Genomic DNA, 17548 nt, shown 5'->3' on the forward strand with positions numbered 1-17548 from the left:
CTGCAGTACTGGTGGACTCAACCCCTTTATGAAAGCACACGTTCTCATTTGGTATTACAACATCCTAATTAACACTGAAGGTTTGAAACCCAAATGAAAATAGTCAACTAAAATATTTTAAAAAAGAAAAATGTGAGATTGAATTAAATGATAAAATGAGTTTTAAAAGAGAACAAGAAATAAAAGACATTAAATGATTGTTATAAAAATACTGCAATTAAAAATAATTCATCTTGTACATTGTGCTCACAAAGGGAAAGGAGATTCCAACAAGCCCTGCAGAACACAAGAGGAAGCAGGTGGTTTGCTCAGGTATCAGCAGAAATAGGCCCCGAAGAACTACCCTCAGCTTCTTCTATATCGTGTCCAGGAAGGAAAAGCAAAGCTCTGCAAAATGCTGAAGGTTTTAGAAGTATAACGGTGCTTAGGAAAGATCACTGGTCTGGTGTTGCAGCAGCCCCAGTGGTGAGAGACACGCTAGGCTTCTAGGAGGAGAAAAATAAAAAGGGAGGAAGAAGTAGGAAAGGGAAGGAAAGGGCGGAAAAGCACAGGTCATTAGTAAACATGAAGTTCAACACAGCAAGATGCTCATAAACCTTTACTATGCTATCAGTGGAGCTTGTCTACTAGCAGGACTATAGATAAAATTCTGAAGGAAATAGAAATGGGAATTTTCAAAATGTCACTGAGCTGGATGCTCCAGTTAGTGATAGCCAAATTTGAATGGAGTCATAACATGCACCCTTCCAAAAACATGCACCCTTCACTCCCTACTCCCTCCCACCTCCAGTGATATGTGCATATTTTCAGGAAAGGACCTGCTTTAGTATAGTCAAGAGGTTAAATTCAGAACCCCAATTCTTCCCCAGGTGCTCAAGCCATATTCTACCTGTGGGGAGAGCTGTCAAAGAGCAGGAAGACCCACTCTTGCAATGTCAGTGGGCAGTTCATGAACAGCTTGGGCCTTTTTGTCACCAGGAAACTCCAAGTTTTGAAATATTAAGGAATAGGCTACATAAGTTGAGTCTCATCATCCTTCTGGTCATACTTGACATCCTGCTGGAGAGGAAACCTACTTTTCATTTTGATAGTTCTTTCCTTTCTGTATGAAAATGTCATCCACTCTTTTAACTGGCTAATCAAATCAATCCCCTCTTCCATCCTTTCATTCCCCTGGAACTACCCCTAGATAAAGAAAGCTGAGTTTACTCATTCTAAAAAACCTCATGTTCAAGCAGCTTCTCCTATAATCACAGTGATTTTTGTATAAATGGAGTTTTTTTTAAACCAAATAACACAGACAATTTTGCTTTCAAAGCAAGCACAGAAATAGTCTAACACGTAACACTAAGATTATCAGAGAAACACCAAAATTTCAGTTCATGAAATTGGAAGGTAAGGTGGCACTTCTGTTTTTTTCTATTAAAGTAAAGAGTTCCTAATACATGTGTTACTAATCAAGATATTAATGTCATTGGGTAAAACTAATATTCACAGTAAATAGGACATAGTCATCAATAAATCTAATGTTCAAACAGACATACAACATTTACTAAGGTCACAGAATAATGAGTAATTCCTGGAATAATTGCTATTGCTAACAAAAGGCTTTTTGGAAAACTTAGAAACGAAGAAATGTGTGGTCTCTCAAGTAAAGGCTTCTCAAGGCTAAGGTATGTATACAAATAAAACACCAAAATAGTATATGTCTCAGGCTTGATGGATGTGAATCAAATGTTATGCCCCGTTAAAAGCAGACTACAACAGAGAACAATGTGCTTGCTCATTAGAAGTCAATTCATTTGGGTCAACATTGTCAGCCTGATTTACAAATTCAAGTTAAGTGCAGTAATTTATAAAGAAATACAACAGCAGATTGATATTGATGGGACATGACTCTCATATTGACTACCTAAGGAAAGATTTACATAGTACATCCCTTTGGACTACTGTTAGTGCTTCGAGAATCTTGCTCCCTAAAAAGATGCAGGGGGCAGGGGAATGGTGCTGGCTATGAGGTGAAAATCCCCAGGAACCTCAGTTGCAAAGGACAGAATATCAAAGCACTAGTAATGGGCTAGGAGTAAGTGAGAGACAAACTTTAAAATCAGCAGTTAAAGGAAAACCAGACAGAGGCAAAAAAAGAAAGAAAAGAATTTACAATCTGTAGCTCAGTGTTGGGAAAGCAAATTAAATGCAGTGTGCATTTAGGAAAGACACCTGCCTTCAAGAGTTGTAGTGGGCAAAATCCTCCACTCTAACATATTTTGATGATGATTATTCTGCATCCATAAGAATATTTAAGATTGACCAGCTGTTGTATAATACCATCCCAACAAATATTCAAGGAATATCAAAGGGAACTCATTCTTCTCGTTTTTGTTGGAAACTTTATGTGGCAGAAGTTCTGGGTTTAAATACATCCAGTAAGAAAAAAAAACACTCTCAGAAATAATTCATATGCTTCCACTTAGAATACTCCTAAAAGGAGTTCTCAAGGTATTCAGTGTAATTGTTCTAACACACATTTGGGAGCTCCTTGAAACCACTTACCTGTGGCATCATTCCCGTCTAGTCCATGATCACCATTGGCTAGCACAGTTGGTTTAGAAGATGGAGTGCCTGTAACAACAACAAAGAATAAACGCCATCTGTGTCAGATTAAAAATATGAAAACAAATGCAGCTATTATATAACTAGAGGAATTTTTATCACTCTTCACATCATTATCTTAAAGCAGGTAAATATATGTCCAAAATTTAAAGATTCAATAAAAGAAATTTCAGAAACAGAACAGAATCATTAATTTTCAGTGCCCAAACTCCATTAAATACCATTACAACAGGAGAGCCCTTCCTAATGGCAAGCCTAAGTCTTTTCTGTTCAATAAATCATCAAAGATAACCATAAAAAAAAAAATTCTTGAAGCATCACAGGTTTAATTAAATGTCCCAAGGACAGAGAGCCATTTAAAATAATTCCCATATAAAAAATTCCAGGGGGCCACCATTATTGCTGAACATAAATATAATAACATGGAGGTAGCCAGCAGCACATCTGGAAACAGAGGAGTTCTTATTTTTTTTCTTCCTCCTCTTCCTACTTCTTTATAATTTTATCCATTTTAATAGGATGTAGCTGTGTCTCATTCCCTAATGACTAAGAATGTTCAGCGTCTTTTCATGTGCTTATTTACCATCCTTATATCTTTGGTGAAATCTAACACATAAAATTTTTGACTAATTTTTTTTTACCTTTCTATTTTGAAATAATTTCAAACTTACAGGAAAGTTACAGATACAAACCCCACACAAAGAACTCCAACATTCCCCCAATTCCCAAATAAGCAGATCCACCAATTTTTACATTTTGTCACCTTTGCCATAGCATTCTATCATCCATCCATGTGCCTATCTATCTACCCACCTTATTTTCTGAATATTTAAGTACATAATACTCCTTGAACACATTTCTTTCTACATTTTGATCAAACAAGGATATTCACTTATGTAATCACCCTAACTGCAGTTATCAAGTTCAAGAAATTTAACATTGATATAGAGCTTACATTCTATATTTCAATTTTTTATTCCCCGATAATGTCCTTTTGAGACTTTGCTCCTCCATTCTTACATTGTAATCCAGTTTTATGTATTGCATTTGTCATTATATCTTTAGTTTCTCTATTTAAAAAAAAAATTGGACACCCCCCCCCCCGCCAGCATGGGACATGACTCACAGAGATGAGCCTCCCTGGCACCAAGGGATTACTACCAAGCACCAACTAGCAATGCAACTGGAAAAAGACCTTGAACAAAAGGGGGAAAAGGTAAATACAAATGAGTTTCTATGGCTAAGAGACTTCAAAGTGAGTGGGGAGGTCATTCCAGAGGTTACGTTTTGCATATCTCAGCAGAATCTCATTGACTGCCAAATTAGACACTACCCCAAATAGCGGGGTTCCTGAGGGCTCTGGAGACACCCAGAACTATGGTAAGGGCAGATAGCTCATAAGTTTGGTGCCTTGCCAATGGGCACTACTTCGGGGTTTGTGCTCCCCACTGTGATAGATATGGACTCAGTTGTAGTTTCCCTACACATGGCTCTTCGATCCCTTCTAGTTGAACCTATAGGTGGTGCTGGAGTAGGTAGTGTACATTCAAGAGACTTGAATCTTCGGACTGTCCATGTGCCAGCTGGGCTCTGAGCCTCCATGGAGTAGCAACATAATGGAGTAAAAACACATACTCTCCAGTTCACTGGACTCATCCAGGACAACTAACAAGGAGATGATGATGGACAAACACCATACCAAGGAACCAAGAGAGCCTACAACTTGCAAGCAAGAGAGTCCCATCCAAGGGAAGCGGACTCTCTACCACGTCTGTCTACCACATGGGAGGTCCACGCTTCAAACCCCGGGCCTCCTTGACCCGTGTGCAGCTGGCCCATGCGCAGTGCTGATGCATGCAAGGGGTGCTGTGCCACACGGGGTGTCCCCGTGCTGGGGAGCCCCACGCGCAAGGAGTGCACCCCGTAAGGAAAGCTGCCCAGCGTGAAAGAAAGTGCAGCCTGCCCAGGAATGGCACTGCGCAACGGAGACCTGACACAACAAGATGATGCAACAAAAAGAAACACAGATTCCCGTGCTGCTGACAACAACAGAAGCAGACAAAGACCATGCAGCAAATAGACACAGAGAACAGAACACTGGGGTGGGGGGGAGGAAGGAAGAGGAGAGAAATAAATAAATAAATCTTTTTTTTTTTAAAAAAAAAAGAGTCCCATCCATCAGCCATATGGGAGTGAAGGACCCTCTCAATCAGAGGTGGAGTGGGCATCACCAACCACGAATCCTCAGGATTGGGGAATGAACTATGGACTAGAGTAGACTTACTGGTATTGTATTATAGACTTATTGTGATTCTAGCAATGGAATAACTTATATGATTGATGTGGAGACAGTGGCCACTGGAGGTGCTGAGGTCAGGCAGAGGGAAAACAGATGTAATATGGGGCATTTTTGGGACATGGGAATTGTCCTGAATGACACTGTAGCGACAGATACAGGCCATCATATATCTCGCCACAACCTACAGAATTGTGTGGGAGTGTAAACAACAATGTAAACTAAAATCCATGCTTAGTGGCAATGCTTCAGAATGTGTTCATCAATTGCAATGAATGTACCACACTAATGAAGGATGGGGGTAAATGTGGGCAGTGTGGGGGGCAGGGCATATGGGAATTTCCTATATATATATATATATATATATTTTTTTTTTTTTTAAAGATTTATTTATTTATTTCTCTCCCCTTCTTCCCCCCACTCCAGTTGTCTGTTCTCTGTGTCTATTTGCTATGTGTTCTTTGCCCGCTTCTGTTGTTGTCAGCGGCACAGGAATCTGTTTCTTTTGGTTACGTCATCTTGTGTGTCAGCTCTCTGTATGTGTGGCACCATTCCTGGGCAGGTTGAACTTTCTTTCATGCTGGGTGGCTCTCCTTGTGGGGCGCACTCCTTGTGCGTGGGGCTCCCCTGCGCGGGGACACCACGCGTGGCAGGGCACTCCTAGCGTCAAGGAGGCCCGGGGTTTGAACCACGATGTGGTAGATGGACGCCCTAACCACTGGGCCAAGTCCGCTTCCCTCCCTATATTTTTTATGTAACATTTATGTAATCTAAATATCTTTTTTTTTTAATTAAAAATTGGAAACACATACAACATAAATCATAGCTCCTCCCAAGCATATACCATTCAGTGGGATTACTCATACTCATAATGTTGCAATAACTTACAAACATCCTTTACTAAAACTTTACCTTCACCCCAAACAGAAACCCTCTACTCATTTTACATTACCTCCCTCATTGCCTTTGCCCCCCACCCTGCTAACCTGTACTCTACTTTCTGTCTCTATGAGCTTGTATATTTTCTGATATCTTCTTTGCACTGACCAGGGTGTTTATTTTAACATCCTAAATCCTTAATCTCATTTGCTTTAATACCAATTTAATAACTTAAATAGCATATATAAATCATGTTCCTATACCCGTCCATCTCTCCATCTTTATGGAGTTCTTGTCACAAATTACATATTTATGCATTAAGTCCAAAACCATGATTTATCAAGTATTTATCTGAGCCTGTAATGTCATTTCATTTTCTTAACTGTGCTTTAAAAAGCAGAAATTTTAAATATTTATGAGGTCTAATTTCTCTTTTTTTCTTTCATGTACCAGGCTTTTGATGAGATATAAGAAATGTTTGCCTAACCTAAGAGCACAGGATTTTCTCTTATGGTTTCCTCTAAAAGCTTTGTAGACTTCACATTTAGGACCATGATAGATTTGGAGTTAAATTTTGTATATGATGTAAGATATAGGTCTAAGTTAATATTTCCATATGGGAATCTAATTGTTCTCACATAAATTGTTGCAAAAACTATACTTATGGGAAGCAAATGTGGCTCAAGCGATTGGGCTCCAGTCTATCATATGGGAGGTCCTGGGTTCAGTTCCTGGGGCCTCCAAGTGAAAGCAAGCTGGCTTATGCAGAGAGCTCATGCAACAAAAAAGAGACACAAAGGAAAGACAACGAGAGACAACAAATCAGGGAGTTGAGGTGGCTCCAGCAATTGAGTGCCTCTCTCCCATGTTGAAAGGGCCCAGAATCAGTTCCTGGAGCTTCTTAAAGGGAAGACAAGAAGAGAAGACAAGCAGAGACAGAAGAATACACAGCAAATGGACACAGAGAGCAGACAGCAAACACAAGTGGCAAGACGGGGGTAGAATAAATAAATAAATAAATAAATAAATATATATATATATATATATATATATATATATATTTTAAAGCTATCATTACTTCAAAGAATTATCTTTGTAGCTGTATTGAAAATCAATTGGAGAGAAGCAGATGTGGCTCAACTGACAGTGTCTATCTACCATATGGAGAGTCCGGGGTTTGACCCCCAGGGCCTCCTGAGCCATGTGGTGAGCTGGCCCATGCACAGTACTGCTGCGTGCAAGGAGTGCCATGCCACGCAGGGGCATCCCTGTGTAGGGGTGCCCCACGTGCAATGAGAGTACCCCGCAAGGAGAGCTGCCCCTGTGAAAAAAGCGCAGCCACCCAGAAGTGGCACCACACACACAGAGAGATGACGCAGCAAGATGATGCAACAAAAAAGAGATGCAGTTTCCCAGTGCCGCTGGATAATGGAAGCAGATGCAGAAGAACACATAGCGAATGGACACAGAGAGCAGACAATAGCGGGAAGGGGAGAGAAATAAATAAAATAAATCTTGAAAAAAAAAATCAATTGGGGAGCAGATGTAGCTCATGGTTAAGCACCTGCTTCCCATGTACAAGGTTCTAGGTTCATTCCCAAATACCTCCTAAAAGAGAAAATCAATTGACCATATATATGTGAGTCTATTTCTGTACTATCTAGTCTGCTGCAATGATCTGTAAGTCTATCCATTTTGCCAATATCACCCTGTCTTGAATACTGTATTTGTATAGTAGTCTTGAAATCAGGTAATGTGAGTTCTCCAACTTTAATCCTTTTCAAAATACAGTGTCTGATTCAAAAAGAGGACATAACAATTATATAAATATATATGCACCAAACAGCAGAGGCCAAAAATATGACGCAAACATTGACAGATTTGATGGGAGAAACAAACTATTCCATATTAATAACAGGAGACTACATTCCATACACAACTTTCAATAATGGAAAAAACATCTAGATTGAAGATCACTAAGGAAATAGAAGATTTGAACAATACTGTAAACCAACTAGACCTAACATACATAGAACACTTCACCCAACAACAGTAGAATGCACATTCTTCTCTAGAATACATAGATCATTCTCCATGACAAATTATAGGATAGATCAAAAAACAAATCTCAATAAAATAAAAAATACTGTGGAAGACAGTTTGGCAGTTCCTCAGAAAGTTAAGTATAGAACTATCATATGACCCTGCAATCCTACTTCTAAGTACATACCCAAAAGAATTGAAAGCAGGGACTCAAATGGGTATTTGCACACTGATGTTTATTGCAGCATTATTCTCAGTTGGCAAAAAGTAGAAGAAACCCAACTGACCATCCACTAATGACTGGATAAACAAAATGATGTATGTATGTACACACACACTTACATGCACAATGGAACATTATTCAGTCATAAAAAGTAATGAAGTTCTTTTGTATATGTGACAACATGTATGTACCTTGAATACATCATGCTGAATGCAGTAAGTCACATGCAAAAAAGGACAAATATTGTATGATCTCACTCATATATTATCAGATTATGCACAGTCATAGTGTCAGAAATTAAAACACACATTTCCAGGGGCTGGGTTAGAATTAGGAAATGAGAGTTAATGCCTAATTAGTATAGAGTTTCTGTTCGGGGTGAAAGAAAAATTTTGGTAATGGACAGTGGTGATGGTAACACAGCAGTGTGAATGTAATGAACACCTCTGAATTGTGTATTTGAAAGTGGATAAAATGGGAAATGTTAGGTTTTATATGTTACCAGAATAAAAATTTTAAAAAGCATAGAACTGTACGAAACAGTGACCCTTATGTAAACTGTGGAATATTGTTAATAGCATAATTACAGTAACATTTTTTCAGCAATTGTAACACACATACCACACTAATGTAAAGTGTTAATAGGGGAATCTGTTCGGGGGGGGGAGCGGAATATATGGGCGCTCTGCACTTTCTCATAAAAATCTGTATGATTTTTCTGTAAACCTACCACTTCTCTAATAAAATAAATACATAAATATACAGCACAAATATGAAAGAATGTATATCAAACATAACTGGAGAATATTAAGAAAGGAATGTGGGGGACTAGAAATGGGGATTAAAAAGGAAGAATTTCACAACCATAAATTCCTGCTTTAATTGAGCACATTAAAGAATTTAAGAGAGGATAAAGATTGCAAACTGAGACACATGTCAGCCTCAACACCCTACCACAAGTCCTTGAAAACAGCAGAAAAGATTGTTTAAAAAAATAAAGTAAGAAAAGACTTAGAAATTAAGATAAGTAAACGTCAATGGACCAGAAGCTATGAGGAATACCCAAGAAAGCAAATGGGACCACACTGAAGGAGAAAGCAGAGCCCAAAGGAGGCACAGTACAGCAGGCACTCTCAGCTTAGAGGCAGCAGGGGTATGAGGAACTCCATTAGATGGTACCACGTTGGTCCTCATTCCCCACACTCTCTCTTTTCCCCACCACACCTCTCAGCCTAGACTCAGATCCCAGATGGCAGCAGCGACTGCATACACTGGCACAAGAGGAAGCAGACTCCCCTGTGATCTGGGATACCCAGGAGTGGAGAACAGAGGATTAGTTACTGGCATACCCCACCTGGCAGCAATGGCATATTCCTGCCAGAGGTGGGCAGCAGAAAACAGTCAACTCACCACAGGGAATCTCAAATAATATCACCAAATATTTAAGAGAAATCACTACCAAAAGAGAAAAGCATCACATTTAAAGAGAATACCACCCAAAAAAAACATTGTTAAAGCAAATCCAAGCCTTTGAAAGAAATACACTGTGTCCTTCAGAAGGGTAAGAGAAAATAGTACATATCCTTGTAAAAAATACAAGCTCCAAACAAAGTGAATCATCTAACGACTAACAAAGCTTTTTGTAAATTAGATAGCTTTGAATCTAAAAGAGGGCATAATGGAGTTGTCATCTGATACATCATTATCACACACTATGGGATTCATAGCATATATCACAAATCATTGAGGGCATTGCCATAATAAAGCATCCACTTTCAAACAGTTATGTGGGTAAGATTTCTTGGCTGTTACATTTATAAAAGCAATAGGAATTAAATTGTTAAATGCTGCTTTATTCTAGCTAGAGATAATATTTATTCAGACTCATGATCTAATTGAGAAAAATAATCTCAATCATCACAAGAAAAGCATTTCCAATCAAATCCAACTTTTATGTTCAGTAATAACTTATCAAAGATTATAATGCTTTGACCAACTGTGTAAATACTAGTCGTTATGATGACAATTTTTTTCTGGACCAAGTTAATATTAGAGCCTTAACAGGCACCAGGAACTTTTTTTTAAGAGTTAATATTTAATAAAAGCTTGTTAAGGACAAGGCACTATATTCCCTCACTTTGAGCCAATTATGTTATATGGCACTCATGGTTAAAAAGAAAAAGAGAAGTGAAAATGTGCGGAAATGTGGCTGGGGTTATCTTATTGAAGGATGATGTGTCAATCTCAAATGGGCTACCTTCTTACAGTGTCTCTTGGTATAGCTTGACCCTATTTGATTTTAACTCAGACATTTGACTTTAGATATCTCAAAATGATGGGATATATACTTTGAAAAACACTATAAATGTCAGAATTACACTCAGACTAGCCAACACTGGTAGAGGCACTTGGAACCACAATGCTAGAGGGAATAAGAGATTCAGGGTTCCAATCTTAAAGACACCGGAACTTTTTGAATTAAGGTTTAGGCTTACGGGAAGCGGACTTGGCCCAGTGGTTAGGGTGTCCGTCTACCACATGGAAGGTCCGTGGTTCAAACCCCGGGCCTCCCTGACCTGTGTGGAGCTGGCCCATGAGCAGTGCTGATGCGTACAAGGAGTGCCATACCACGCAGGGGTGTCCCCCAAGTAGGGGAGCTCCACGTGCAAGGAGTGTGCCCCGTAAGGAGAGCCGCCCAGCATGAAAGAAAGTGCAGCCTGCCCAAGAATGCTGCCGCACACACAGAGAGCTGACACAACAAGATGACGCAACAAAAAGAGACACAGATTCCCGTGCCGCTGGATTCCCGAGCCACTAACAACAACAGAAGTGGACAAAGAAGAAGACACAGCAAATAGACACAGAGAACAGACAACAGGGGGTGGGGGTGGGAGAAATAAATAAAAATAAATAAATCTTTTAAAAAAAATGCATGGTGCAGTCTAATTTGCAGAAACCTGCCTAATTTCTTCCTGCTATTTGTGACCTAAACTGTTTAGAAGTGAATCTATTTATTTTTTCTTCTTTGAAAAAAAAAATTTATTTCTGTAAACTGTTTGAGTGCAGATTTTTTTTAATCACCCCAATACAGTACAGATTTCCTCTCCCTAAATGAAATGAGCAAGGAACAAACAGAAAAGAACGGCATGAAATGTGTTCATGAAGAACCAAGCCAATCTCATCTTTCTTTTTAAAAGAACTCCGTTTGAATTTGTGGTGCAGAGCTGGATTAAAACCACAGGCTGTCGGGTCCCCTTGAGTAACAGGCGTTCCACTCAAAAAGCGGTAAAGGTCGTGGAGAAGCCCCCCCCCCCCCCCCCCCCGGTCCAAGCTCCTCCTGGTTTGCAGAGGACCTTTCTGAAAAAATAAAAAAGGACTCAGTTCCCAGGTGTACTCACATTCCCATCCCCACCCTGGGCAACTGTCCCTGACAGCCTAGAAGGGAATTTAGTCTCAGACTTTACAATGGAACAATTCTGTTCTGATATATAAAATGTATTTTCAATTATCTAAGATGCAAGGAAATACATTTCAACTGGTGGCTTGGGAACCAAAAGATTATTCAAAAGTCAATTGCTTATGGGCTGCCACAAGGTTTTAGAGAACTGAGTGCTGGAGAACGGTGACTGTCAAGTCAGAGTTTCAGAGCTGGCAGCAGCCACTCAGCCCAAGAGGCTATATCTCCAGGATGCTGTGGTAGGGGCAGAATTTCAAGTCCCACAGACCCAGGGCCATCATCAGTTTGGACTCTGAGAACCTAAGTGGCTTTCACATCTGGTGTGGCAGTTTGGCTGAAACATGCTCCACTTACGCTAAGTACTTGGCCATTTTTATCAACAGAACAAAGAAATAAGTTTGACAACTATTTTTCTGGGACACTGTTCTTTGCTGAACTGCTCAAGAGCTTCTGAGAAGTAGAGACTTAAAATTAAAGGTAAATACATTTTAGTTGGTAGTCAGTACTTTTGGAGGAGAACTGAATTCTTTAATTGAATTACAATTCCTCCCAAAATTAATATACTCATGCAATGTCCATAACAAATACAATAAGGAATTGTCTTTGTTAAAAAAAAAAAAAAAATTTAAAGACATTTGCTTGGATTGAAAAACTAGGGGTGAAAGCTGGAATAGGAACAGGATACACAGTTTCAAAATATCTCCCACCAAATTACTTATTCATTAAAGAAAAAAATAGTAATTTTAAGGCATAGAAACCTGGTGGACACTAATAACCAAATGATCTAAGTTATCACCAGTAATGGGACAAACTGACATCATGTGCTTCCTGATGTAATGCACTGAGAAGGATTACTTTATATATTCATTTATATAAGACCACTGACAAAAATCTAAAAATTGAGAGGATTGTGGGAAGATGGCAACAGACTAACAGGAAAAGCTGAATGCTCCCATAAAAACAATGGAGAAAAAGCCAAAAGCTGTCCAAGGGACCTGCTTTGGGGGTCAGCAGACCAGGACAGTGTTACACAACTCCCAGGAGGGTGAGGGACAGAAAGACAGAAGCTGAAATGACAAACGTGAGTTACCAAAACCCTGTGGCAGCCGGGAAGGGCTCCCCTCCCCTGCCTCCAAGATATTAAGCTGGGGTAAAACCCCTGGCTTGCTGCAGCCAGCTGAGAGGGGAACAGATATCTTCCTTCCTGTCAACTGTTTCAAGGGAAAAGGAAGCTGGGAGATCAGGGTACTTTTCTTCAGTGGCCCACAGAGCCCACTTTAAATCTCCACTCTGAAGAGTCAACACAAGAACACAGGAAAGCCCAGACTGAAACACCTCCATGGAAAGGTGCCCCAACTAGCGCCATCTGCTGGACAGCCTGGAAATTGCATGGACAAAAACTGTTCTTATTCTCTGTATCCAAGCCCTGGGAGAAAATCTGCATCCCACTAATGAGTCCCTGGCCTGATTTTGAAAACTTAAGTTGGGCAATTTTAAAGACTGAGAATAAGTTGAACCAAATATCAAAGAAAAGCTGTGAAGAAAAAAAAAAATGATAAGCAAGAGAGAGAAATCAGCCATCAAAGAAAACTCACCAACATATTCAGGTGCCTAGACATCAGCAAAAAATTGCAAGCTATTCTAGGAAACAGGAAGAGATGGCCCAGCCAAAAGAACAAACCAAATATCCTGAAGAGATACAGGATTTAATACAATTAGTCAGTGATAATCACACAATTTTCCTAAATCACTTCAAAGAACTTATAGAAAATATGACTAAAGAAATAAAGGATATTAAGAAGACAATGGGAGGGCATAGAGAACAATTTAGAAGCCTGCAAAGAGAAGTAACAGACCTTATGGGAATGAAAGATACAATGGACAAGATTGAAAATACATTAGGGAAGTGGACTTGGCCCAGTGGTTAGGGCATCCGTCTACCACATGGGAGGTCAGCGGTTCAAACCCCAGGCCTCCTTGACCCGTGTGGAGCTGGCCCATGCGCAGTCCTGATGCGTGCAAGGAGTGCCATGCCATGCAGGGGTGTCCCCTGCATAGGGGAGCCCCACGCGCAAGGAGTGTGCCCCATAAGGAGAGCCACCCAGGGCGAAAGAAAGTGCAGCCTGCCTAAGAATGGCACCACACACATGGAGAGCTGATGAAACAAGATAATGTAACAAAAAAAAACACAGATTCCCGTGCCGCTGACAACAACAGAAGCGGACAAAGAAGACGCAGGAAATAGAAACAGAGAACAGACAACTGGGGCGGGGTGGGGGGGGAGGGGAGAGAAGTAAATAAATCAATCAATCTTTTTTTAAAAAAGATTTAAAAAAAAGAAAATACATTAGAGGAAAATAAGATCTGACTTGCTTGAAGACAGAATTAGTGATTTCAAAGACAGAACATCTGAACTTGAAAAGACAGAAGAACAGAAAGGGAAAAGAACGGAAAAAATGGAACAGAGTCTCAGGGAACTGAATGACAATGCAAAATACACTAAGTTTCACATTACAGGTGTTCCACAAGGAGAAGAGAATGGACAAAGGGCAGAAAGAATATTTGAGGAAATAATAACCAAAAACTTCCCAACCTTTATGAAGGACATAAATATCAAAATCCGAGAAAGACAAGACATGCCAAACAGAATAAATCTGAACAGACCTACCCCGAGATAACTACTATTCAGAACGACAAAAATCAGAGATAAAGAGAGGATTCTAAAAGCAGCAAGAGAAAAGCAAAGCATCACAAACAAGGGAAACAAAATAAGATTAAGTGCAGACCTCTCATCAGAAACCATGGAGGAGAAAAGAAAGTGTTATGATGTATTTAAGGTACCAAAAGAGAAAAACTGTCAGCCAAGAATTCTATAACTGGCAAAGCTGTCCTTCAAAAATGAGGGTGAGTTCCAAGTCTTCACAGACAAACAAAAACTGATAGACTATGTTACCAAATACCAGAATTACAAGAGATACTAAAGGGAGTGCTGCAGCCTAAAAGGAAAAAATTAGAAATGAAGATTATTAGGAAGGGTAAACTAAAGGATAAGAAGAGAGACAAAAGAGCAGTATGGCATCAGAGAACCGAAGGACAAAATGGATGAAGTAATGCCTTTACAGTAACACTGAATATTAATGGATTAAACTACTCAATTAAAAGACATAGACTGATAGAATGGATATGCTGTCTACAGGACACCTGCCTCAGATGTAAGGACACAAGCAGGTTAAAAGCGAAAGGTTGGAAAAAAGTGTAACAATATTATAGTATATGAACAATAATTACTCAGTGCAACTGGCAAATTGTTCCTGGGATCAATATTCTGAAAGTTTCTTCATACAAAATAAACGCTTCTAATTGAAGAGGACTGAGGAGAGATATATTTTTAGACACTTCATTTTTCTTTAACCCTTTCTTATGCAACTTATTAATTACAATAATCCATCTGGATCAATAATGATTTAACATGGCTACTGTTAAAAACAATTCTGAGTTTTTTTGCCTCATAAAATTATGAGCAGGCATATTGTTGTCTGTGGTAATTCATTCCAATGAGATGTGAAGAATTCCCAAACAGGAATTTGATTATCCAGAAAGAATTATGGTCTAATGAAAATTAAATAACTAAACCAATAATTTATTTTATTCTTAGAGATTATAAGGTCAAATAGTTTGAGTTGTAATATAAAAATTAGAATGTTACAATTTCGATTACATTAGAATTATTATCTACATTTATAAATGTTTGTTGCTATACCATCTATTTCTTATAATTGATTATATTAACTCTAACCTGGCCTTACACTCTCTTTAAAAATTTGTCATTTCTTTCCATCTATTTTTCTATTTTATTTTACAATATTACAACAAAGGTCTTTTTACCAGCTTAAATAAAGTCATTGATTATATACTTTGGATAGATCGCATAGTATGTGACTATATCTCAATAAAACTACATAATTTTTAAAAATTTAAAACTTGAATCTAGTAATGAGGAAATATCAGGTAAACTCAAATTGAGGTTAACTTATACAAAATTACTGGCCCATGCCATTAAAAAATATCAAGGTTATAAAAGATAAAGAAAAGCTAAAACACTGTTCCAGATTAAAGGATACAGGAAAATTAATGTGATTCCAGATTGAATACAACTGATAAATCTAATTATGGTCTGTATATTTGATGAGAGCATCATATCAATGTTTAACTTTCTGGTTTTGATCACTGTATTCTGGTTATTAGTGAATACCTAGTTCCTAGAGTAAAAGGGCATAAACCTGCAATTTACTCTTTAATGATCCAGGAATAAATATGTATATATAATCTGTATTATATAAAGAAAATGATAAAGCAAATGTGACAAAATATTAACAATTGATAAGTTTTCTGAATGCATCCTTTACATTCCTGGTTAAATTAATTCCCGGATATTTACATCTTTTCGTTGCTATTGTAAATGCAATTTTTTTCTTCATTTCCTCCTCAACATGTTCACTACTAGTCTATAGAAACACTGTTGATCTTTGAGTGTTGATCTTGTATCCTGCCATTTTACTGAGTTCATTTATTAGCTCTAATAACTTTGTTATAGATATTTCTAATTTCCTAAATATAGGTCATGTCATCTGTGAACAGTGAGAATTTTATTTCCTCTTTTCCAATGTGGATGCCCTTTATTTATTTTATTTTCTTGTGTAATTGCTCTAGTTAGAAATTTTAGTACAATGTTGAATAACAGTGATGACAGTGGACATCCTTGTCTTATTCCTAATCTTAGAGGAAAAGCATTTAACTTCTCCTAATTAAGTAGATGTTGGCTGTGGGGTTATCATATATGTCCTTTATTATGTTGAGGAACTTTTCCTTCCATACCTATCTTTTCAAGTATTTTTACCAAGAAAGGATTCTGGATTTTGTCAAATGCCTTTTCTGCTTCAAGTGAGATGATCATGTGGGGTTTTTCCCCTTCTATTTGTTGATGGATTATGTTAATTGATTTTCTTGTGTTGAACAACCCTTGCATACCAGGAATAAAACCCACTTGATCATGGTGTATAATTCTTTTAATATGCTGTTTGATTCAATTCGCAAGTATTTTGTTGAGAATTTTTTGCATCTCTGTTCTTTAGAGAGATTGGTCTGTAATTTTCTTATTTTTTTTTTTAAGATTTATTTTATTTCTCTCCCTTTTCCCCCCATTGTCTGCTCTCTGTGTTCATTTGCTGTGCGTTCTTCTGAGTTTGCTTGCATTATCCGGTGGCACTGGGAAACTACGTCTTTTTTGTTGCATCATCTTGCTGTGTCAGCTCTCCGTGTGTGCGGCACCATTCCTGGGCAGGCTGTGCTTTTTTCACATGGAGCAGCTCTCCCTGCGGGGATCACTCCTAGCTCCCCTGCGTGGCACATCACTCCCTGCACGTTGCAGCACTGGGCATGAGCCAGTTCATCACATGGGTCAGGAGTCCCTGGGTGTAGAACCCTGGACCCTCCATATGGTAGGGGGACACTCTATCAGTTGAGCCACATCCACTTCCCTAATTCTCTTTTTTTGTAGTATCATTATCTGGCTTTGGTATTCTGGTAAAGTTGGTTTCATAAATTGTGTTGGACCATTTTCCTTCCGTTTCAATTTTTTTTTTTCCTGTTCACAATTCTTTCTTTTTTTTTTTAATTTTTTAATTCATTTTTTAAAAATATTACATTCAAAAAATATGAGGTCCCATTCAACCCCACCACCCCCACCCCACCACTCCCCCCCACAGCAACACTCTCTCCCATCATCATGACATATCCATTGCATTTGGTAAGTATCCGTTTCAATTTTTTGGAAGATTTTAAACAGGATTGGTATTAATTCTTCTTGAACTGTTTAGAAGAATTCACCTCGAAAGCCGTCTGGTCTGGTCCTGGACTTGACTTTGTTGGACAATTTTAGGTAACTGATTCAATCTCTTTACTTGTGATTGATTTGTTGAGTTCTTGTATTTCTTGTAGAGTCAATGTAGGTTGTTTGGGTAGTTCTAGGAATTTTCCT

At 38.6% G+C, this 17548-nt stretch overlaps 1 protein-coding gene across 7 annotated transcripts in view; it reads right to left on the minus strand.

Annotated features, from left to right (window-relative positions):
• The window catches only part of MAP4 (microtubule associated protein 4), a 255102-nt gene that overhangs the window by 112180 nt on the left and 125374 nt on the right, over positions 1-17548 (minus strand). For all 7 annotated transcript variants that reach the window (XM_071212051.1, XM_071212054.1, XM_071212053.1 and 4 more), the window contains exon 3: positions 2554-2622. In XM_071212051.1, coding sequence (XP_071068152.1) covers positions 2554-2622 — 69 coding nt within the window. The remainder of the gene's footprint in view (positions 1-2553; positions 2623-17548) is intronic.

Source organism: Dasypus novemcinctus, chromosome 26, assembly GCF_030445035.2.
Source record: "Dasypus novemcinctus isolate mDasNov1 chromosome 26, mDasNov1.1.hap2, whole genome shotgun sequence".
Taxonomy (NCBI): Eukaryota; Metazoa; Chordata; class Mammalia; order Cingulata; family Dasypodidae; genus Dasypus; species Dasypus novemcinctus.